General features: G+C 39.9%; 1 protein-coding gene across 1 annotated transcript; it reads right to left on the minus strand.

The window, feature by feature from the left end:
* Positions 1–1,608: 1,608 nt before the first annotated feature.
* vps35 (VPS35 retromer complex component) lies at positions 1,609–19,107 on the minus strand. Its single transcript, XM_041785931.1, has 17 exons — positions 18,997–19,107; positions 16,360–16,458; positions 15,835–15,931; positions 13,948–14,071; positions 13,207–13,389; positions 12,229–12,448; positions 11,018–11,101; positions 10,655–10,764; positions 10,316–10,412; positions 9,646–9,794; positions 8,865–9,072; positions 8,394–8,549; positions 7,502–7,624; positions 7,234–7,413; positions 6,849–7,088; positions 4,277–4,420; positions 1,609–4,054 (listed from the first exon to the last, which is right to left on the minus strand). Exons 1-17 carry the CDS (start codon positions 18,997–18,999, stop codon positions 3,875–3,877), a joined length of 2,397 nt encoding a protein of 798 aa, XP_041641865.1. The 5' UTR covers positions 19,000–19,107; the 3' UTR covers positions 1,609–3,874.
* Between the last annotated feature and the right edge of the window lie 6,588 nt (positions 19,108–25,695).

Genomic DNA, 25,695 nt, shown 5'->3' on the forward strand with positions numbered 1-25,695 from the left:
TTAACAAAAAGAAACAAGTGAAGATCTGGGCTTTGACTCTGCCACTCCAGAGCATACACCTTGTTGTCTTTAAACCATTTCTGTGTAGCTGTCACTGTAGGCCTCAGGTCATTGTCTTGCTGGAAAATACATCTTCCCCTAAGCAGAAGTTCTCTTGCAGCCTGAAAAAGATTGTCCTCCAGGACAGCCTTTCATGGCCAGCTGCTGAGAAGCATCCCCACAGCATGATGCTGCCACCACCGTGCTCCACAGTGGGGATTGTGTGTTTGGGTTCCGGCAAACATAATGCCTTGTCTGATAGCCAATTTAGTCTCATCATACCAAAGAACTTTCTTCCACTTGACCATGGGGTCTCATCCATGCCTTCTGGCCAACTCTAGTTAATTTGATACATTTTCCTCAACAGTGACTTTCTCTTTGCCAATCTCCCATAAAGCTTTGATGGGTAAAAAAGCTGGCAACAGTTGTTGTATGCAGAGTCCCTCCCATCTCATCTGCTGAAGCTTGTAACTCCTTCAGAGTAGTCATAGGTGTCTTTTGCTGGCCTTTTTTCCTCTTTGTCTTGGATTTTTTTTTTAATCCATCCCCTGACCTATACTTTTCTCTGAGTTACTTGGATTGTTCTTTTGTCTTCGTGGTGTAATGGTGGTGAGGAACACTGATTTTCTAGTGTAAAAGTCTGTTTTAACTTTGACATTAAAGAGGGTTTTATTATTTGTTTTTTGTTTTTTTGTTTTTTTTTGAGACAAATTTTATTGACCATGATTGATTTAGAAAATAAATAAAAGGGGAAAACATCAAAGGGGGGAATACTTTTTATGGACACTGTTAAAATAAGGTTTATTTGTAGCCTCGCGTTATAGTTAAATGAAGTTTTTTGTGGATCTCATAAGATTTTAAGGGCTAAAATTTGGTTAAAATTTGAGAAAATTCAAACATTCACCCAAGTTTTTTTTAAATTTGTTCTTAGCTTAGAACAAACTCTAAAAACATTTAAGTCCACTCTCACACACATCTGAACCAGTTTTGCACATAACCATGCAATATTTGATCTAAACTATAAAATTACAAATGCAAAAGTTAGCACAGGAAAGAAACCAGTTAAGACTGTCTGGGCCTCCTGGTTGCCCCCCTTTGGCATGTCCATGTGGCAGGAGACCTAAGGGTAGACCCACAACGTGCTGGAGGTATTGTATATCCCATCTGGCCTGGAAATGCCTCAGGCTCTCCAAGGAGCAGGGAAATGTTGCTTGTAAGAGGGATGTCTGTGCTGACTTGTGGAAGAAAATGGAAAGAGAACTGCTGCTCAGTGGGTATTTTCTTTGTCGTTCTCTGTAAACCCTAGAGGCCATAGTGGCTGTAATGGTGTGGAAATCCCAGTGGATCAGCAGTTCGTGAAATACTTGTTACCAACAGCCATGGCACATCCAATAAATCACCTTTGTTCCTCATTCTGACACTTGGTTTGACCTTCAGCTCATTTATACCATGTCTAAATGTGTAAACGTTGTGGTTGCTGTTGTGTGATTGGCTGATTAGATACTTGATCAAATGATTGATGATCAGTGAGTGTATATGGTGCAAAAATTTCACAAAATACAACCATCGCATTGTTAATTTCAATTTTATTTCAGCAAGTGACAACAATAATTGCTATAATCTGCATTTTCTTGATCTGATTCACAAGTGGGTTTACATAGGTTTCATTAGGGGAGAGAAAGTGCTCATACCGCCTTCAACAATCAGCATAAGAGCTTAGAAAGAGAGATCAGCAGGAACTGTCAGGCTGCAGCGAACCATTTCAAAAACTTTACACACAAACTTGGACACCATGAAAGCAACTGGAAACTAGTGAGCAATCCTGAGGAACTGGTGCAACTCCTACACGAGAGATGGATCAGGAAGGACAGCATCACCATGATAACATCGTTTTACTTATCGACAAATGTTTGGTCAGATGTAGTAGATGGTTTGTAGAGAAAAATCAGACCTTTTGCACAATAAAGCATACAAAGACATGCTGCAGTTCTGAGCAGGTCAGTCCGCTGATGAAGAGGAGTCCATAAATAAAGCAACACAGGAAATATGGAGTCAAGAGAGACAAACCTGGTCAGATTCAAACAAGTATGAAAGGACAGCATCTTCTGAAAATATGATGCCTATCTGGATTAATACCGTATTTTCATTTAAGCTTTGCTAGCGGAAGATTTGAGGATCATGCAAAACTTAATGTAACTTTATATCCAACAGGGAAGAAGGTAAAAAGATGCCAGGCAGATGTAAATGGGACCTTCATTCAGTACGTTTACATGCATGGTAAAGTCAGGCTAACTGCACGACTCTCCCAGTATTCAAGCCACCAGGAAGAGTCGACTTAACTGCAAGTAGTAAGGCTAGCATCACCCATTTTAGTCAATCTTTGAGTTTACAGAGCACAGATCCGTCCCCGGCACAGCTCCACTCTTCTCTGCTTAAGATACAAACAGAGCCGGCATTAGTCAACATAGAGCAGATCAACACAAACAGGAAGTCAGACATGAGAATGCACTGATCATTGGGCCAATTTCAAAATAAAACAATATGTACAGACTGCCAAAAATGAAGAAAATGAACCACGAATCAACCTTGGAAAGACAAAGTAACATGCTGTTTGCATGTTGTACTCTTTGGGTGTATTCACATTAACCTGATTGTTTCTTACTATGCCCGAGCACAGTTGCACCTACCCATTCACTAGTTTGCTTTCACATTACATTGTTTCGTGCCTGAGCAGACTTGGGCACGCACAAAGTCTGGTACACAACAGTTTTTGAAGAAACAGGTGATGTTTAAATTTGCCTTTACAGATCTACTCGCTGACGACTAGCCTGTACTCTGGCACGATTGCATTCACATCTCCTGCTTGCCATGCCCAAGTCCACATGAATAGAGCTCAAGACCTCCTCTTCAAGTGGATTAGGGCACAGTAGATGAGTATGGTACATTTTAAGAGGAAGTTAAATGACTTGGAGGCAGACACATCTGGCTGTAGATGTTTTGAATGATGCATTTTGATTGTAGCTGACCTTGCTATTTTACTTGTTAGCTCTTTAATCATATTCATGTGTTTGAAATTTTGTTTGTATGGCTACTCATTTTTGTTTCTAACTTTGTAACTTAACTGTCTTCACCAGGATGCTTATAGATATGACCCTTTAAATCTCAATGAGAGTGAGAGTGCGAGTGCACGTGCCAACATTCAGAACAAAACCGTGGCTTGGACAGAACTTGTGGACACAGGTTAGTCCATCTTTGAGAACTTTACTTTAGTGCGATTTCAACTGGGCTAAAATGCTTACATGCATCTTAAAAGTTCAGTTTTAGTTGCACTAACCTGATGACTTTTCCAACTGCATGTAAACGTACTAAATGTTTGCACATGCTTCTGTTTAAGCGATCTTCACCTGTTTCAAACTTAACACAAACTCCGCCTACTGAACAGCACTTCCTGATTACTCCACGGCGAACACGCCACCATCTGACTCTGCAGACTTCATTCGCATAGTGAAAACGACCACTCTCCTCATGGAATGATGAGAAAAAAAAATAGCAGGGACAAACCCAAATCAGATTATGAGACTAAAACGTACAAAAGTAAAGGTTAACATAGATTGGTCAAATAAGAATTGATCAAGGATGGGTGCCTATGCCTCGGGGACACGGTGCAGTGGTGTTGGCACACGCTTCCTAACAATGTTACACCGCCAAGCTGCTTCAGGAACTGTGTGCTAGTGAAAGACAGTGAGGAGGAAATGAGCGACTTCTTTAAGCTCTTCTGGACATTTATTTTTATTCCTGGCCTACAGCTGAATACTCAGAAGAATGGGGAACAGTTTTAAAGGACCAGGCCCTCGTAGGCGGGGCCCTCAGACTCGGGGGATTCTCTCTGCAGGCGGAGATGCTCCAGTGTGTTGTGGAAGTGTTTGTTGATCTGCTCAGTTTCTTCACTGGCTTCCAGGTTGGGGAGATCTTCCCTGATCTTCTGGATCAGCTGGTTTAATACCTGGACCGTCACCTTGGAGGGGAGGAGGAGAGACAGCATGAGTGACACTCGATACTACTCAGAGGACAAAGGGATGATTTAAGATCTGCTTTGCTTCATTTCATATTAAAAAGGTTTTAGTGAACATTAATGATTCAATACAGTGATTAAAAACTGTTTCAATTAATGTTTCTAACATAAAATCACAGAAGAGCCACCTGGTGGAGACAAAATGTTACATTTTCATTGTCTTACCGCATCGTTTTCCCGCTCGTAGAAACAGACGTATCTGTTGAGGATTTCAATGAACAGCTGGACCTGCAGTGATGGGTCCATACATTGATTTGCAATCTTCAGAGCTTTCTTTAGACACTCCATCACACGCTTACCATCACGGATCTGCAGGTGAAATATGAACAGTTACGACTTACAGTTTTGGGACAAAATAAAATTCATCACAATACTTTAAATCAATAATCCCTCAAATCTCCTGAAATATCATCAAAGCATAAACACTGAATCCCTAACATTATTGGTCTTTCTCTTACACCGTAAAGTATGAAGCATTTTTACGTTTTTTTTTGTCTTAAATAAGAAAAATGATTGCCATGGAGAATATCATAAGGGTTCTACCTTAATTGAATTGTGGTAGATGTGTGTGTTATTCCCAGACTCACAAAAAAGCATTTGGTAGCTTTCGTAAAACCAACAGAAAGCCAGGTATTTTTAAAATTCATCTATTTGGAACTGGTAGGGGATGTCAATACATCCCTTTCTGTTGTTTATTTCAGACAAGGCTAAATAAGTTGTTTCCACTGAGCTGTCCAGTTCAGTTTGGTATGGAAAGGTAAGCGTTTATTTGCATCTCCATTATCAAAAGTTGGAAAGGATCCCAAAAAGCTGACCCATACCGTCAGACCTTTTTGTCACCCTTCTGTAGGGGCGCCAAGCTTACCTATCCAACCAAAAAGGGGAAGCCACAAACAATAGAGGGTTCGCACTGACGTCACTTTCAGTGCATGCTACGACCACATAATGTCTCCAGGACTGTGGACATTGATATGTGGGCACAAATGGAGTTTCCTGACACTTCTGTGGACCTGATTACAGGTACACGAAGCAGAGCCTGAAGGCTCAGATCAGTCCAGTTAATAAGTGATGGATGTGAAACTGAATTAATGTTTAAGTTTTGTAATCATGAAGCTTTAGATCAGTCGTTTCTACATATTTCAGAGAAACAACAAGATCACTCTGAGGTTGTTAAATCTGCCAGCAAAAATTTGGGGTGTATTTTAAAACAGTATCAAGATGGCTGTCTTACTTAATCTAGATCTATTTTAACACCAGTTGAACCTTTATTTAATGTTCAATGCGACAAATTCACATGGTACAACTCTCAACTTTTATGTCGTTAGAACTGTTAAAGTGATACGTTACCTCCACGAAATGTTCACAGAAAACCATCAGTATTTGACCAAATAGAAATTCTGTTAATTTACAAAGGCAAATCATTTAATCTGTGATAAATATCAGTGGACTTCAAATAGTTGTTTTCCTTATAAAACCAGCCATGGTACTTGGACATCACAGGACTATATGTACAGCTAAAAAACATAATCCGTTGTCATTGGATGCCTGTCACCTTAAATATTATTTTACTGTATGGCTGATCAGCTAAAATCTAAGGTAATTTTCTTTTAAGGTCAGAAGAAGGAGGATGGAGTGGATTTTAAACTATTTAAGCACTAACTGTGGTATCTACTTCAATAGCCCAGCTTTATCTTGTGTCTTCATTAACATATGGCTACTACAACAAACATTTCTATAACCATAATCCATCAGCTGAGGATCTGTACTGACCGTGGTGAACATAGTCAAGATGTAGTTCTTAAAATTAGCTAGTTATCAAACTCCTGCTTACTCCCTACTGATTTCTGTCACTTAGCAGCGGACTGACAGAGACATGGCTGCCTGTGACGTCACATGACCACCCTCTACAGTCCACCTACCAAGTGAGAGTGTAGGCATCTGTGCAAACAAACTATTTTGGGGTTTACTATACCAAACCATACTCAATCAACCTGGACCACCTGGAGGAGATGCAGCTGAAAACACCCAAAATACACCCAATAAAAACACAAAATGCCCAAACTTGGCGTGTTCAGTAGCTTGTAGTATCTAACAACCAAAAGAGGTGTGCTTCATGCAGAACGATCACATGCTGTTACTAAAACTGGACTTTTAACCATTATCAACATGGCAGTCTGGCTGGAATAGTGCTAAATCTAATTTCTCAAAGGTGGACTAACACAATGTGGTTAGAGATTGATTTTCTCTTGCATCTTTATACCTCAATCAGACCCAAACTGGAGTAGGCGTTCTGCTACACAGCCTCCAAACAAGGCATTTCTTTCTTTCCTTTTCACGCGTTTTATAGTGTTTGCTTCTTCTTTGTTGGTTGCTTACAAGCAGTTTAAAAAAACAGGTGAGGTGTGGATACTGTGTGGTCATGTGTGTTTGCATTTTCTTCTCTATTAAGATGTTATTCATTGTGTAATTGCACCACCAATCAGTGATGCCCAATTAGTGACGTTCTGGACAAATACAAATACTGTCACCCCTTATAGAAACTAGCTAGAGTCGTCCTATTATCACCTAGTTTAGTAGAAGTTGACATACTTCTGTCAATTTATGGATTTCCTACTGGGGCTTCTGCAGTGGGACAAGGAGTCCAGCTAATCCAGGGCTAATGTAGCTATAGTTAAAGCTTGCTTTAGCTGTGCATGCAAACATACTCAGTGTATAGGTAAAAACAAATTCAACACACCTCTTCCCCGTTCTTGTCGGTGCTGCGGCCCGACCAGAAGAGATGAGCACAGATACTGACGGCTCGGCACTGGTCCGGCTTCTTCAGCAGCTTGGAGGCAGCCAGCGCACACTGAGTCCTCAGCGGCTCGTGGTTTTCTTCACTGAAACATCGCATCCGCTCAAAGGTACCGATGATGAGTGTGATGGCTGCCAGCTGGGCTTTGGAGTCACTGATCTCATCCTCGTACAGAGAGAAGGCCTGCAGAGACGACAAACAGGAAGGTGAGAGAGGAGAAGAAATACGGATCAAAACAGAGAGTTTTACTATTTTTTTATTTCTATGCTGCAGCTTTGACACAGAAGTCTTAATCAGGTTACAGTCTGAGGTCATACATCCCGTCTACCTGTGACATGAACTCGTAGGCCACTGTCTCATGGTTCTCAAAGCCGATCTCTCCTGCAGCCAGCGCCCCCTGCAGGAAGAGTCGCAGCGGAAGCTCGGCGAGCTCTGCCTTGATAAGTGCACTGATGGTCTGGTGAGCGAAGGAAAAGATCTTCTGGCACTTTTTCTCCCACTTGTCATCCTGATGTGAGACAAATGAGAAATAATGTAATACAGATATAACGACGAATGCAGCTTTTAAAATGTATTAAAAAAGGAAGTCTGCACACCAATGAGGAGTTCTCTTTGTATCTGAAGGCCAGCTGGTAGGCAGCAAACACCAGAGGAGGCAGGGTGTAACGGATCCTTTGGTTTCCACCCGCACCAAAATGTTTCCTGGCGGTGTTCAAAATCTAAAAACAAAGAAATAAGAAAATTTCACAATTACAGTCAACCAGACATGTTTGAATACGTCAGCATTATCCAAAGTGTCCGATAGTTTCACATTTTATTCCTTTTTAAAGAACAGAACAGCCTGAATCACTATTTGGTCAGTGGTTGTAAAACGCTTATAAGGCAAGAAAATGTCAGCATATCTGGTTAAAGAGACACTACGGCTGGAAAATATATCAAGCAGGGGTGGGCGATATAGGAAAAGAATCATATCCAGATGTTTTTATGGCCAGATCACTACCTCGATTTTTTCATTCAATTTTTAAGACATATTTGTAAGTTAATAACATGAAAAAAACATATTTTTCTATGTGTAATTTTTAAAAATACTGTGTCAACAAGTCTGTTTTTTTTTCTTCTGCACCAACCTGTTGGCCAATACATTAAATATTTTAACATTTTAAAAATTATTTTATTTCAAAAGTTCATAGTCAGCACAATCAGGTCAGGGGATCTGGGGATCTTCTCCCATAATACATTTTAGTTCAAAACATTTATTTTCCTGCATTATGATCTATTTTCTGGAACTTATTTCTGCATTTTCTGCACCACTTATTATGTGTCTCATTTGTGTTTTTAAATCTACTTTAGTGTTTATGAGGCAGATTTTAACACCTCCATTTTCATTTTACAGAATGTGTACTTTTAATAGAATTCCTATAGCTGAAGCTTTAAACAAGTAGCCTGTTTATGTGCATTTTTATACCATATACTGAATTAAAAACTCACAAGGTACTGCTGATCAGGATCTTCAGAGTGGAGCAGGTGGATGAAACGACCCACAAGGCTCTGCTCTTCCGCAAAGTCCTCGGGGTCGGGGTCATCAGCTGGCTGGTCTGGCTGGTCCTGGATCAGCGTAGATACCAAGTTCAGGATGGCATCCACCTAGAGAGAACATAAAAGTTAATCTCAGATGAGAGTAAAAGGAAAGATGTTAGCTTCTTTTAAGGATTGGGACTTTTTTTAATACCATTAAACCATCCTGAAAGAAAAAGTGTAGAGGACTTTTCTGGAATATGGTGTTGAAATCGGGGCTGTGCTGAGAAAAATATAACTTGGTAATATAACTGTCATGCACCTCGTGCAAATTTGAGCATAAGTGCAGACATTACAGAATCAATATGGCAAAGAATGCTGTGATGGAGTCTCTGTTTCTAAAAGGCTAACATATTACTGTCCTACTGAAAGAAGAAGTCTGACCTGTTCCTGTGCCACGATGGTGGTGTTGTAGTCCAGCGTGTTGCTCAGAACGTAGCAGCTCATGCTCTTACGTGACTCGTAGTCAAAGTACTCGAAGAGCGGAGGAAAGTGTTTGAGCTGCAGCACCGTCAGTATGTTGTTGTAGGTATCCACAGGGATCTTCAACAGTCGGGTGAGTTCCTTTGACACTGCGCTGCTTGTTGCTATGCTGCAAAGGGAAAAATAAAAAAAAAGGTCTCATCTCGAAATTTTAAGACAATGCAGTAACATGAGCACAGATGATAATTATGTCATTACATTAATAATAAAAGATCGTCAATACAGTAAAAAACAACTATAAAAGTAGTGGTGCAATAAAAACTGTGTGCTTTAAAGGAATTAAAGGTAGTCTTTCTGTTTTGTGAAGAGCTAAAACAATTGTTGACGATGTTTGTGTTGACTGATAGATTGCTTCTACACACTAGATAGATTTCGGGTTTCAGATCCAATTAAGCTGCTTTCTTTAAGGGTCATTTTGACCTTTAGGACAAGGAGAGTAGAGTGAAAGGTAAGACAACATGAGGGTTAACATCATAGTAACCTCCTTGAGTGGTTTGTACCATCCCACACATCAGGTAGTTTATACAGCCTGAGCTCTCTGGTGTGCCCTCTAGTTGTGTCCTACAGTGACATGCGTTGTGCAGAGTCGAGGATATTTACAGTTACGCTCATGAAGCAGCTGGTTAAACAGTGACTATGTCATCGACCTTAAACCTCAGCCCATCAGACTTTGAGGACTTACTGTTCCAAGTTGAGTTTGTTGAAAATCTCCACAGTTCCCTCTAGGACTTTGTCTACATAGTCGACTCGGTCAGGGTAGCATTTCATGGCCAAGTTAATGAGCGAGACTTGTAGCGAGACCACATCCTCTGAGGGCATGTCCTGGCGAGACTGAAGGAGAAAGAACAGAAAGAAAACAATTGTAGTGTCAGAACAAGACCAAAACCTCAATTCAGCTTTGGAGGAGGAGACAAGCTAGAAGATTTACTCAATTATTACACTCTTAATTCATACAGCTAATAGTAATAGTAACTTGATTTGCATAGCACTTTTAAAAACAAGGCTTTGTAAAGTGCTTTGACATATGCAGAAGCAAACAGAAGAACAAAGCAAGAGAACCGAAAATAAAAATGAAAGAACAAGATAACAACCACAGCAAAAGCCCACAGAAAAACCCCCAGCTAAACCTAACCAAAAAGAAATCTAGCCCGAATTTCAAAAGAACCCAAATATCATGGGGGATCATTACTATCCAGACATCATAAGAAGTTTTTAAAAAGAAGGAGGGATGTAGCAATATTGGATCTCAAAATAGACCTTAAATGCAAAAGTTTAAAAAGTTGATAATCTGTTGTCCTACTAAAACAGATCCAGAGTCCTTGAACAGAGCAGACAGAGTTAATGTAACTAACCTGGATGACGGTGGCCACCTGCTGAGAGAAGATGTCAAACAGTTTGATCTCAGCTGGGATTCCTGGACCGTCTTCTCGATGAGCAAACAGAGCCAGTCTGAAAAACAAAACACTGTTAAACCTGATGACTCCTCAGCTGCTTTCACACATGAACTCCTAAAAACTTCTATAAATATCAGTTGGAGTGATGGGAATTGAGCTGGTCTTTCAGCTTTCAAATGGCTCTTCAACTGGTACCATTTCACCTTATTATTATCTTTCAAAACCAGATCTCAAACTGGCTCATCAAGTTGCCATAGTTCATTTTCAGCTGGCTTTATTCATTTATTCTAAGCATACCTGTCGATCAGGGCAATGATGATGTTCTTCACGTTGACGTGTTGGTGGAGTTCAGCACATGAGCGCAGGAACGGGTTCAAGGTCTGAAGGTGAAACTCGTCTGGAAAAACCTGAAAAAACAATCAAATCAGGAGTGTTAGGCTGTGCTTATACTTCATGGTGTCATATTAAAAACTGTGACTCATACTCTAGAGCCAATATAAATGAATCATAAACCGTTGTTTGCTGCAGACAACCCTGGTCTAGAGGAGTGGTGAGTGAGGGCTGGCTGATAAGTAATGACTACTTAAAGATTTCAGAAGAGTTTGGCCAACATTTTGCCTTATATTAAAGCTAAAACTTGATTTATGTTTGCTCTTCTACCTGAATGATACACTCCATTAAATACTCCTGAGCCAGCGAGTCTCTGCAGTTCACAACCTGCTCCAACACTCCAGGAAGAACGATCTGTGGAGACAAAGAAAGACATTTAAGCTTCAAAGTTTCTGTTTCATTCTTAGCTCTTCCGCAGAATTGCAGACAAACTTCCTTAGTGATTATTAACTACATACGCCTCATATTCATAAGAATTTGAACATTGTTGGAACGAGAAGAGTACCATATCCTCAACGTGATGGTAGCATTTAATAGTGTGCAGCTGAAACTAATTCATAGCGGTCTTATTTTTCTCAGATTTTCAAAGTTACGGTTTGTGTTGTAAAATAAGCTTCACAGATGCCTGTAGACATAACAGTGATTAGAAACCAGGATACAAAGATTTCTCTGGACCAGGTTTCTCTGTGCCCATATAAACACAGTAGCCCCAATATGATCAAAACTGGGATATGATTAATAACCGGGATACTCAAGGCCATGTAAACACAGTCACTGTTGTCCCTCTCCTCTGCTCTCTGTTGTAAGAGATGCTAACATTAGCGTGTGCATCTTTATGTGATGATAAAGAGACTAAATAAAATGTATCCATCGACCAATGAGTCAGTCAGTTAGCTGTGCCGTTTCTGTGACCGCAGAGCAGAGAGACATGAAGACGGCAAGAAGCAGCACTACCTCAGAGGAGATAAAACAAAATCCTGCTTCTTCCTGCACATTTGTCTCCACGTTTCTGAGGTCTTTAGAGCAGTGCTTCACAACTTTCCACAAAACAAAATCCCTTTACTCAATTTCCACATGATAATGTGTGAATATTCAGCAATTTTCCAGAGATTTCAAGAAATTGGCTTGTTATCATGGGAAACACAGGTTTGTTATTCAAATGAAAAAAGAGATCAGTGAGTTCAAATATTGAAAAGACACTGAAATTTACCCATTATCGTGGTCAAATGGGGTGAAATTAAATGTACTATGGGATTTCAGTGCGTCAATCTTTTTGTCACTATTTTTTCAGGCGCACATTCTGGACCCACTGAAAACAGCTCAGTGCTCACAGCAGCACTTGGGTGGAAACATAACTGTTCAAGCTTTCCATACTATTAAAATGTAAAAACAAGAGAATTTGTCTTGTGTCGAGCAGGTAGTAGCAAACAGCTATTGAGACTCTGCAAACCATAACCTGAAGCACACATAAACAAACACACCTGTTTGTACTTTTCCACGTTGACCCCCTCCAGCTGGCTCAGGCGAACGAGGTTGGTGCCCACCAGGATCCGAAGTTCTTGCCGTTCCTTTTCTCTCTTCTCTCGGTCTCGGCTGTGACCCTGATGCTGCATTCTTACCCATAACTTGTTCATTTCTGCAAAGTTCAGGAGGACAAAGTCGATGGAGTCGTTGATGTCGCCGGTCATCTCCTCTCCTCCCCTGTGTAGTTAAAAAATACGGTTAAAAATAAAAACATGCTGAGCTATTACACCAATTATTACATACATGACACATACAGTATATAGATCATCCATGTTTATGAAATATTGAGTAAACAACAACAACTTAAGAACTTTTTTCTCTCTTAAAGGGATACTTCAACATTTTGGCAAATTCGCCCATTGCCATAATTCTTATAGTCTTAGTAATAGGTTCGTTTCCTTTAGTTGTCGGTGCAAGCTGTTTCTAGATCAGGGGGGACTGTTAAAACAGCTGCACCGCGAACGCTATTTTAGCAGACGGAATTTTTGCTTTCCCTCATCAAACTCATCAAATACACAATCCAACAACTCCAACAACTCTCTTGGACAAGTTGTGACCTGCACATTCACCATGCTATGAAATAATAACATATAATTATGTAACATTACAACACGTGAAGCAAATACTCGGAACTATTTCTTGAGCGAACCACTGGGCGGAGTGACACAGTGCAGCAGCCATGTCTGGACTGTAGTTCTGGCTTTGCATTTAGCTTTAAAACATCTTCGTCTCATAATGTTCCATGATTATTTCATAGCGTATAGCAAATAAAAGAATCCAAAAACCCACCCCAAAACTCAGACACAATATAAACTACTAAAAATTAAGCCCATTCCATTTCCATCTCTCTTTTCCTGAATTTAGACCAACCTGCCTCAAATGCATCCTACGATAAGGTCAAGCTAGTGAGAACCAAAAAGAGAAGAAAGTCGTACTCGGTCTGTTCTCCATCATCGGGTAGGATGTTGCGGGTGCATTGCAGCAGGTAGTTTCTGAGGAAGAGGCCTCTGAGTGGGTGTTGGACACCACGACACATCTCCACCAGGTCCTTCAGGATGTCTTTACGAGACTGTGGGAAGGAGCGGACGTACACCACACCCACCGTGATCAGCAGGTAGCTGGGGACAAAGAGGCAAAGGGAAGGAGTTCATTAAGATGGAAATTACAGATTAATTCTCCCCTATTTTATTATCATTTTAATCAATGATAGGGATGCATGATAATGCAATTCTGCCCATATCTGATATGCTGGTGTTTCTAAGCCCATTTCAGCCATCAACGATACTGATATACACACAGATAGTAAATGACTGGTAGTCGTTTTATGTTTGGGACTTCGTTCAGGATGTTTAAGGTGCACCCCCTTGAGTGTTTAGCCCCTAGAAAACCACCAATACCTGATGGTACAGTCATATATTATACCAACATTTAAGGTCGATATGTGATTTATACTGCCGATGCAGTCACATACATATTTCAGACTTGTCTGTCCATCTAAATGTTGAATGACAATTTAAATAAGGAGGTTTTGGATTTCTTTACAGAGCGCAGATGAGCACAAGTATCTTGTGTTTATTCCAATACTTCTGTGATTTTACTGCATTTTCTTATAAAACCCTGCTTGAGAAACATGAGCCCATCATTGTTATTAAAAAAAAACAAAAAAAAACACTCACAGTCTGGGAATGATGTTTCCTGCATACTGGACCAGCTCGTACAGATCAGCCACCTTGCGTCCCTTGGCGAACTCATCAGTCAGATAAACTTCAAGGTAGTGAAGTTCATCCGAGATAGCCATATCTGAAAAGACTGTTAAGGACTAATCCACCAAAATATACACAAACATAAATCCATGACTGAGACTGAAACGGCCAGCATCACATGTCAGAACAAATCTTAGAATCTTCTCATGGTAGACTTTGTGCCTGGAGGCCATCAGGCGCCCCAGATGTGGCCTTGACTGTTGTTAACTTTAAACACTAGAGAAGACATTGATTTTTGGAGCTGACGGGCTCTGAAACCTTACAACCGCTGATTATAATCGTGCTTAAAACGTGCAGTCTGATCTCACCATAAGATGCTCTGGTATTTAATGGAAAAGAGGTTAATACTGTTAAGGAATGAGTCTTTGTAGGGCTGTACAGACTACAATTAATCTTAACAAGCATATGAGCTGATTAAAGCTGTCCCACTAAAATGCTCATTTTTTCCACTGAGATTGTTGTTGAGATTATTGTTGTTATTCTAACAATCATGTCACTTGCAGGCCACTGAGGTTGTAAGGAGGCCCATTTCTGCCACTAAAAGAAGAAAAAGTAAAAATATTACTTGAAAGAAATTTGAAAACACTTAAGTCAAGTATGCTCAAGCAGACTGGCGAGTGTGAGAGCACCAACTTTGCTTGTGTTACACAAAACAATCTTGAATGAGAACGAGGACTTATTACAGCCATCCAAAGGTCAATTTAGAAAGGCCATGAAAAGTAAATAAAACAATATCACTGCACAAAAAAACACATCAATGAAACATTACCTGACACATCAGATAGACTGTTTCATACTGTATCTAAAAACATCCCATACAAAGTATTTGGAACGGCAGGACTTTTCAAAAAAACTCTCAGATGGTGATTGGACGAATGTTCTGTCACATTCAATCCGGGCCAATCAGAGCGACAAAACAAAATGAGGTAGTCAGACATGCACAGCTGCAGTTGAAACCTGAGCTTTACAGGCTGTATATATACAGAATATGAACAGTGGAGTTTTTTTTGGTGGAAAAAATTCCTGCCAAAACCGGTCAGAAGACAAAATCATCTCCGCCAAGCTTTCAATTTGGCCCTTAGCTCTTGTTCTAAAAAAAATTGTGGCCCAGTTCTGATTAAACTGCCACTATAGTACAACTACACCTGAGCTATTAGCCACCATGGCAGTAGCCATGGTATACACCCGCAAACCCCACCCAAAATGATCGCGAACTTATGCCGAAGCCGGCTGGAAGAAGAGCAAAAACATCTTTTCTGTCATGAAAAGCTTTCAGTGTGGCTCTTTGCTCTTGTTCAATAAAAAGATGTGGTCCATTTCTGATGAAGCTGCCGCTGTGGCTACATCCAGGCAAATCACTCCACTCGCAGCCATTGTATATTCCCACTCTCACTGAAACTAACCCTTTTCCCCCTGGTTACCATCACAAACTCATGCCAGTTGCAGAAGAGCAAAAACGTATTTTCTGTCATGGAAAGCCTTAGTTTTAACAACTTTTAATACTTCTTAAAACCTTGTGAACACCCTGATAAAGAAATGTGGTCCAGTTCTGATGAAAGTGCCACTACACTATAGCTGCATCAGAGCTAATCACCACACTGCCTGTAGATATTGTTATCTGCTTCCATTAAAACTAAACCCTGCCCATAGCTACCGCCTAATTCTCTTTAAATGAAGTTGATTGGTTATGGATTGGAGCTTTTCAAGATGGATTTGCCTGATGACAGACTGCCAAATCCATCTGCTTTGCAAGGTTATATGAAATATCAAGCATGTGTAAATAATAAGTGGAAAGGATACAGAGCTCATAGTAGCTCTTAGGAGACAGCATGGAGGTCCTCAGCTCACCCAGCATATTAGAGGCATGCTTCAGAGCATCCATCAGCTTGTTCTTGTCCTAAAGGCCACACAAGAATCAAACATACAAATGAATCAAAACCATTACGTTTCACTTTGAAAGAAAGCACAAAATAAGTCCTACAAGGATATTTCTGTATCTTTGTAGTTTGGTTGTATGAGGTACTTGATGGTAGTAGTGGCATTATCCTCCAGTGATGTCAGCAAGCTTTGCTCCTTTAAGCATTACTCACTTAAGGAAGCTAGGCCATATAGTGTTATAGACGGGTATAGCTGCTCTGTGTAATTCAGCAAATCTTAGGTTAAAATGGACCAAAAAACCATGTTGGATCATCTTTTGATCCTTTCAAATCAAATTTCTCCAAGGAAATATGATTTCTGGAGTCCAGAATATGTGCCAGTATTTTTCCCTTTGCTGCTGCTCACAAAAAAACAAAATGATTTTAAAAAGAGCTGAACTGATCTCACCAGGCATCGCTTCATCTGGAAAGACTGGACCTTGACAGCCTGCACAGCTTCATCCAGAAGCTTCTCTTGCTCATCGTGGGGAGACTGCTGAGTGGTCGGCTGTATGAGAAAAAGAAAAACAACAATGAAATCACTGCTCTGTCAATGAGCAATTCCTTACGTAGTCCTGCTCAGTGAATCATGCTGGTTATCACATTTCAAAACTATTTCTTTTGGATCAGGAGATGCCTGCTTGAGCTTAAACTGAAGATCGAGATGGATGAGTCAGACTTCACCCCGCAATGTTGAGGATGAATCCAAAGAAAATGAAGTGAATCCATGGATAGAGTTAGCAAATAGTTCAGCTTCAAGTACAAGATGGCTGAAAAGAACAAGCTCTCCTTACTTCTATTTCTACTGAAAAGCAATAATGCATCTGTTGTCTTGGTTAGAAATAGGATAACATTTCAGTAGAACTCTATGATTTTCAAAAAAACTTCCACTTTAATGCTAAGGATTTTAGTGACAAATGCACTGCACTTATTTTTTGGGTGCATAGCGCACACTCCCTCCAGCTGGCTGTCAAAATCAAAAGTGTGCATCATGCAGCATCTTTAATGTGTTCAACTGGCCAAAAATAGTGGGACAATCTAACCATCCTCCAGTTGCCTGGGCGTGCAGGTTCAGTTGGGAATGGAGCCAAAGACTGCTGCAGGATTCTTCAACCTGGTGGAAAACTAGGCTACGTTTTACAAAATGCAAAACCATGGAACAAAAACACACATTCTCTACAGATGCCACGGACTACAATCTCCCAACAACTTTAACTGCACAGCAGTTAGTTTGAAAACTTTATCAAACGTCCCTCTCTATTTGATCAGCTGACAAGAGAAGTCAGCACATTGGGTTTATCAGCTGCTGATGTGATCCCCTCTGTAGGAGCCCTGAAACCTTTTTACATATGGAGACAGCCACTGATCATGGTGTTAACAGAAGAGAAATACTACTTTATTAGAGGCTGTTTGCAAAAGATTTAACAAATACAGTCTGAGCCAATCTTCTGCGTCACTTTCTTATTAGATCCCAGTACAAGGACTGCTATTCTAATTAAGCGTGCTGCTTCTCACACCCTGAATGAGAAGAGGAACAGGCTGAGCTGCGACAAGACAAAGATGTTGATCTCTGTAGAGAAAAAACTAGAATTTGATGTGGGGCTGGACAATGCATCATTTTCTGAACAATCTCATTGTAATTTAGAGAAATTATCAAACATGAATGTTTATAACAATAATTCATGTTGAGGTTGATTTTAAAAACTTAGTAGTGAGTTATTTCAGACTGAAGAGGCTATGCTGCAGTTACTTTCAAAAAATATATTTTGTTGTGAAATAAGTTTACAAATAAATTTGTATTGTGGATATCTGTGGTCGAATTGACCCCCTCTAAAGTAATGAAGAACAGAATGATACTTTAGTACATGTTTTGGTTCCTAGCTCAGATGAGAAAGTTAACTATCACAAGCATCAAACAAGCAACAACATTAAACATTGGTATCAGCATTGGGCCTGATTTTCACAACCGGTGCATCACTAGTTAATAACATGTCATAGACTTTTTGCAACATGCTTTTTTCCAAGACACACATCCATGACCTACTGACCTACAACCTACTTTTAGGTCCTGAGTTTGAGAAATGATCCTCCTCTAAGAGCTGATGAAGCTTTGCTGGTAATTTAAGATTTTATATTTGGGTATGTGCTGTAGTTCTCTGGCTTAGTTACCTGAGAAGAGATGTCTCTAAATATTATTTCTGCTCGCTATGTCTGTTCTTAACTAAATGTCCATATTGACCTTTGTCTCCAATGTCTGAATCTACAACCATACCCTAAACTTTAAGTGAAATGATTAAGACAAACTTTTACTTTTGTAAAACGGTAATTTTACTTGTACTTGATAAAACCAACACCAGTGTAACTATAGTGTCACTTGTATGCAGTATTTCTGTACACTCTAGCTCCCATGTTGTTTCTATATTAACATTCTGAAGCTCAGGAACAAACCGAAATAAGAGGAGCGACTACACACTCGGGATTTACGACACTCGCAGTTGCACGTGAATGTATCATAAGTGTAACTCCGCTGTTCATAATGGAGACCGAGTCACATAAAACACTTAAACATTTGAGGGAAAATACGTTTAAGTGTGAAAATGTTGATTAATAGTCATAATAGCGATTAAACTAGTTCAGGCACCAGCAACTACAGCGACTGTAAATGACACAGCAAAGCGGAAAAGAAGCTAACAACAGCTAGCGTTAGTTCTCACAGTCACCTCTCCCTCTCTGAATCACTGGGGTTATTATGAATTTGACCTAACATAGTATACTGGGCATTGTTCATGTTTAATCGAGAACATGAATCTGAAACATGTCACAGGTAAACGCCAATCCTCTCGTTTGTTGTGAGTCGGTTCCCTGTTAGCTTAGCTAGCTGCTGTTTGACGTTTAGGCCACACTCAAATACAGTCTGGTTTTAGTTTATGCTAACGGTTAATGCTACCGATAACATGCTGCATAAAAAGGAGAGAGATACAAGAACGAGTGAAAAGGAGACGAATAAAATGCACAAAGATTCCAGGCTAAAGAGAAAAACGCTTACCATGATTATTAGATGTGTTTCAGATCAGTCGGAGAGGCTGGCCTGTCATGTGACACACATTAATGTTGCATTCACGGTCTCTGCTCTGCTCACATCAGAGGAGAGGCGTGGCCAAACTTCAGAGCACGAGCGCTGACCGGGGCGAGGACCTCGTTGAAACTGTAAGCGTCGAGCTACTTTGTCAAGTTTAGATTAGATGTGAATATGTCTAAAACATGTATTTGCACCCCAAATTCCCAAAAAGTTGGGATGCTGTGTAGGATGTAAATTAAAGCAGAATGCAATAATTTACAAATCTCACAAACCTATATTTTACTTCAATAGAAAATAAACAAAACATCAGATGTTGCAACTGAGATGTTTTCCAATTTATGAAATATTTATATTATTATGCTCATTTTGAATTTGATGGCAGCAACACATCTCAAAAAAGTAGGGACAGGACAACAAAAGGCTGGAATAGCAAGCAGTACCAATGAAAAACACCTGCAAGGGCATTTTGCAACTAATTTAGTTATCCAGCATCATGTCAGTGATATGACTGGGTATGAGATGAGTACTCTAGAGCAGTGGTTTTCAAAATTTTTTCACCCAAGGCACACCTAAGGTTAAGCCAAAAATCTGAAGGCACACCGTATTTAAATCGATATAAAATAGACTTTTAAAATAATGTTACAGTCAAGGTGGCCTGTAAGGGGAGAAAGGGGAGAGCTTTCTGGGGTCCAGCCAACTGGGGGATCATGGAGATGGCAAAAGTGGGCAAAAGGTGGCAAAAAATGGGTTAAAGGTGATGACAAAACATGGCAAAATTGGGCAAAAATTGGCTAAACAAAGTCAGAAATGGGTTAAAATTGGTAAAAAAAAAAAAAGAAAAAGTGGCCAACCAATAGGTTGAAATTGGCCAAAACTTGTTTAAAGTGTCAAAATAGTGGCAAAATGGGTTATAATTGCCTGAAAGGATTAACTGTGTAAGAAGGTGGTAAAAATGGGATAAAAGTGATAAGAAAAAAAGGGCAAAAGTGGGCAAAGGTGGCAAAATAGATCACAAGTAGCAGAAAAGTGGCAAATAGGGTTAAAGCTACCACAAGGTGGTAAAAAGGGGTTAAAGTGATGGGAGAAAAAGGCAAAAAATGGCCAAACAATAACAAAATATTGTGAGAAGTGGCTAAAAGATAGCAAAAACGGGTTAAATGTGGCAAAAAGTTCAAAAAGAGGTAGCAAAAATGGGTTAAATGCAGCAAAAAGTTCCAAAAAGTAGCAAAAATTGGTTAAATACGGTAAAAAGTTACAAAAAAGTTACAAATGCAAATGGGTCAAAAGTAGTAATAAGAAATGGCAAAAAAGCAGTCAAAAGAAGTGGAAAAAAGGGGTAGAAACATTGTTTAACTTGGTTAAAAATAGCACGAATTAATAACTTTTACACCAGTTCAACCCAATAATAGCCTGCCATGCTTTTCTGCTCTTAATGAGGTAACTGTTAGCCAGGATGCTAGCACCAATGCTACTGATCCAACGCACATACACTGATATCATCAATAAATCACAACTGGGGAGGGCCCATTCTTTGGGTTTTTTACAGGGGTCCAGCCAGATCTGTGGGCAGGCCTGGTTACAGTTGTAGTAATAACATAGGGTACAAATCACCACGGCACACCTAGACTTGCCTTAAGGCACACTAGCGTGCCTTGGCACACCATTTGAGAACCACTGCTCTAGACGGACAGTGTTTCAGAAGTAAAGATGGTAGAAGTGCACCAATCTGGGTCCAAAAATTGTGCAACAATTTTAGAAAGAAAAAAAATCCTCAATGTTAAATTGTGATGATTTTGAACATCCCAACATCTACAGTGCATGATCCAAAGATTCAGAGAATCTGGAGGAACTGCTGAGCACAAGGGACAAGGTCAAAGGCCAATACTGAACGCTTGTGATCTTCATGGTCTTCAGGCGGTGCTGCAAAACAGGCATGAGTCTGTGCTGGAAATCACTGCATGAGTTCAGGAACACTTCTGGAATCATCTGGAAGTCTGTCATCACAGTGTGCCGTGCCATCCACAAATGCAAATTAAAGCTGTATCATGCAAAGAAGAAGCCATATTCAAACAATCAAGAAATGCCGCTGTCTTCCCAGGATTAGAGTTCATTTAAAATGGACAGAGGCAAAATGGAAAACTGTTCTGTGGTCATATGAATCAAAACTGAAATTCTCATGTGTACCACTGTGTAGCACTCTCTCCTCTTCCAACACCTGTCCGTGAACATCTGGAAAGTGAAAATACCAGCTGCTGTACTCGTGGGAGAGGAATGTTGTCCCATTCTTGTTTGATTTAAAATTAAAGAAGTCCAAAAGTCCTGGGTCTCTCTATGAAATGGTTAAATATCTCAGTTTAAACTCCTGATATGTTTTTATGTTCTACTGTAAATAAAATAGTGATCTATGAGAATTTTAAATCATTGCCATTTTTTCTATTATTATCATTTTTTTCTACATTTTACACAGCATGACAACTTTTTGGGGGAAATGGGGTTGTACTTGCTTTAGTCCAAAACCCACTTATTTTCTAACCTTGCAAAGTAGATGGATTCGCCCGTTTCCGTGAATAATACTGGATTACGGTTCCTATGTGGTGCTGCAATGTTTTTATTTCAAACAAATGTGCTGCTGTCACAGCCAGCAGGTGGTAGCACCGCAGGAATGACGGCTGCTCAAGATGCAGGATTGGTCAATGCAGATGGCGAGTCGTCGGGCTGAAAGAGAGAGCAGAGAAACTTCACTTGAAAGTTTTGAGCAGTAAAGTACCCAAGCATAGGTTTAAATTTTTCAAACCTACACCACCAGTTAACTCTGGATTTTACATTATCTTTGTTTAAGCTACAGCCACTATGCCAGGGATCTCTCTGAGCTTGTATTAACCACAGAATCAACCTTCACAGAAATCACAGGAGGCTAATGCCACTACTATACCCAAGTACCTCATACAACCCAAGTCCATCATTAACATTAAAACCCAGTGGACTTCAGCAATGTTTAACAGATCCCCATCAGCTGCTGCTTTGCTGCAGCTATTCTTCTTTGGTTCCACAAAAAATCTTGCAATTTCTAACTTAAAATCAACACAACATTAATGAACAGGACAAGATTCAAGATGACAGATGTCTTCTTGACAGTTAAACTGCCACTGTTTTTACAGCACAGATGAAGATTAGATTGCTCTAGACACTGCCCTGCACCTACAACTGTACAGTTCTTTATTTATTACTCCTATTACATATATTATGATACAAGTTTCTTAATAATTGTACTGTTTTTCTTCACGCTTTCTATTAGCCTCCTGCTCTGCTTTTATATTCTTCTTTTATGTTCTTTGACTTTTGCACAAAAAACACTGAGGCAAATTCCATGTATGTGTAAACATGTTGTGCATTAATTAGGATTCTGACTCGATAAGAATTATATTTACAATCTCAGTCTTTAATAAATACAAGAAACTGCCTCATCACATTTGGAAAAAAGAAGTAGTTTTGATGCCTGCATTTATTCCAGCCACTCTACATATGACCTCTTGAGTGCTGTGAACGGGGCTTTGTCAACAAACATTGGGAAGAACTGACAGGGAAATATCAGAACATTAACTTTTAAAAAAGACAGATGGTTATTATAAAAAAAAAAATGCTCCACTTTTGTGATTAAAAATGAGCAAACTGAAAATAGAAAAAGATATAGATTTGAGAATGTTTACAACAACCTGAAAGGTTTGGAGATATTTTAGGGATAGTAGCATTTCCAAACAAATTTATGTGGAGTATGCACTCTGTTCAATTTGTCAAATGTTAGATGTTACATAAGATCGGGAAGATTCAAATGCAAATTAACACAGGTTACATGATGTCATTTTTGTACATGTCTGCCTCTTAAATGCACAATATATAAATTCTACAGCCAGGAGGGGCTCTATCTGAAAAAAAAAATCAAAATATATTGGTTCAGATGGTTAAGATTAAGGTTGAGATTTTTTCAAGAACCTTGACCATGTGCAGTTATCCCTTTTGGAACAAGTTTGGAAAAAAGATGGGGCTTGGTGTAGCAGAGAATCACTTTTAAGATTCCCTTCCACTCCCAAGGTTCCTACACACTTTTAAAATCAAATGGACTTCCTATGATCTTTTTAAGACCTGAACTGAGAGAAAAGAGTACCACTTTTCTTTGTGCAGAAAAAAGTCAAAACTGAAAGGCACATGATTTCTTAGTACAACCAATACAGGCTGAATTTTCTGACTTAATGAACTGTTTATGAAATGTCAAATGGTATAGGACATTTTTTGTCATAAATTCCCACATTTGATGACTTTTGGACAATTGAATGCCTCCATTCTATCAATGTATAAGGTGATATTTATCATAACATATTTTTGCAAGTGTGCTGAGCTGATTCTGAACAGTTTAACTGTTAAAAAGTAGCTCCTGGGACTGAACCTACATACAAGAAAAAAGAAGAAAAACAGATGAACACCTACATATATAATACTAGTAATCACCTGTGTACAACTCCCTACAGAAGGACTTTTCAGTAACGGATATCGTCATCAAATAATAGGAGAGTGAATCACACATGTAAACAGAAAAGTTCCATTCTTGAGATCATTCAGCAAATGCTGATAGCAGCAGCGCATCAAGGGTGCAGTTATTCTTAATGTGAAAAATGTAACTAAAAGCACTGCTGCACAGCATTAAAACACAACCAGCAATGATGTGGCGGAGCATTCAGTCAGTGATGGGTAGGGGACAACACACCGTCCATGCTCATCTGCATCATGGCGACCGGGACTGCCTGGTGGCTGATCCTAATGTCCCGGGGGCCAGCCTGTCCCTGTCCAGCCTGCTGATTGGAGGGGGAGGTCTGTGAGGGGGAGGTCTGTCCCTGACCTGCCTGCTCTGTCTGGTTGGCCTACTGGGTGGGCGGGGCTTGTCCCTCCACTCCATTAGCCCCAACTGGATCCGCGGCACCCAGGTTCATCTGTGGGTGAAGCAGCAGACAAAGTCAGTGTGTAGACACATGAAATGCTCAAATGGGGGGGGGCATAGTGGGAAAAAGGCCAGACCACGTGAAGTTTGAGAAGATATCCAGTGTCTTTTTGACAAGAGTTAGAAATGAGAACTGATACCCTGTGTCTGTCTGGGAAATATAAAACTATCAAAATGCCCTGGAGAACAGAAGTGCTGTTATTTGGACAATTTGTACCAGGCCGCACTCGCACCAGAACCAGTTGCCCGTACTGTGGTGAAACATTATTGTCCCCCTCTCCTTTGTTCCTTGATGGCCGACGCTCATGCTGCAGTGAGCCAAACCGGGCATGAGCACAGATATGTCATGTCTTAATTTGACACAATCAGCTTGGAAGATGTGTAGTCTTACAAAGTTTGCAGAATGCATGCCTTCTACAGGAACAGCTCTAATGATTTTAACATCACGTCCATACTGGACACAAGTAGGACCAAGTCAGTGGTTAAGATGAGGCAGAGTGCTGATTGAGCAGGCACTGGAAACTGCAGAAAGTTCTTCAGAACCAAAAGGCAACGCTAATAATGACAAAATCAGTCTGACACTCCTGATCCACTACTTTCATAGACGTATCCCTGCCTGCTCTGTTTGATGTGCTTTCATTCAGTCTGATCAACGTTAGGAACAGAAGTTTACCCACAGACCACGGCTCACTTTACTTTCTTATCATTTGGTTTCATGTCTTTGACAGAAGTCAGCTGAATTCTTGTTCAGGTGATTGAAATGTCAGATTTGGCCGCTTGTCAAGATAATTAAATTTATTTGAAGAGAAAAGGGGAAAAATGTCAGTTGTCTTTGTATGTTGTACTTTGGTACACAAATGTTTAAAAACAGCAGCTGTAAAGTCAGAATTGTTTTGAATTGTTTGAGTGATGTCAGTTAGAATTAGCTATACATATCTTTGCTCACTTCATATTAACCTCTTTTTACCCCCAGATTTGCATAAAAACATCAAATAAACAGACTTTTTTAAAATCAACACTTGAAAAAAAAATCATCAGTTATCGGCCATCAGGAGTAGGAAATTATCAGTGTCAGTTCAAAAATGTACTCATCGTGCATCACTACCTTTAAGCATCACATATCTATAAGACTTAGGAGGTACTTGTGATGGTCCCTGGGAGGAAGAGGATGGTCCGCTGTCTGCTGGAGTTCCTCCTGATCCTGAGCTAGGCTGGAAAGGCGGAGGTGGTGCACTGTCGACGAGGTGTATCACTTTTCTACTGACGTCTGAGATAACAACAGCAGGCAATATGTGTGCAACTGTGCATATACGGTTGTGGGATGGTTTCACCTGTATTATAAGATCCTGGAAGCCTTCAAACAATAAAACTTTTGTTGTCATGCCATATCATATACAAACAAAAACAAGTGAAAGATTGAAACACAGCACATCCTAATTAAACCTGTCAGCATTGTAAATTTAAAAGTGAACCGAGAAGGAGGGAGAAATATAAACAGATCTCTTGAAACAAGATAGTATCATTGACTTAATCTCCATTGACTTATGTGACACACGTCAGCATCTGTAAGTCCGCTAGCCACGATGCTAATCTGACATTGTACAATCCTATTATGCTTAAGTTAGTAGCATCTCTGAAACTGAAGCTTATAGAGGGTTTAATGAAGTTGATTTGTT

This window comes from Cheilinus undulatus, linkage group 1, assembly GCF_018320785.1.
Source record: "Cheilinus undulatus linkage group 1, ASM1832078v1, whole genome shotgun sequence".
NCBI classification, from domain to species: Eukaryota; Metazoa; Chordata; class Actinopteri; order Labriformes; family Labridae; genus Cheilinus; species Cheilinus undulatus.

Coding starts and splice junctions, on each gene's coding strand:
- vps35 (XM_041785931.1), bottom strand. Junction 13,390..13,947: donor GGAAACATCATTCCCAGACT/GTGAGTGTTTTT, acceptor CTTTGTCCCCAG/CTACCTGCTGATCACGGTGG. Junction 4,421..6,848: donor CCGACAAGAACGGGGAAGAG/GTGTGTTGAATT, acceptor TTTCACCTGCAG/ATCCGTGATGGTAAGCGTGT.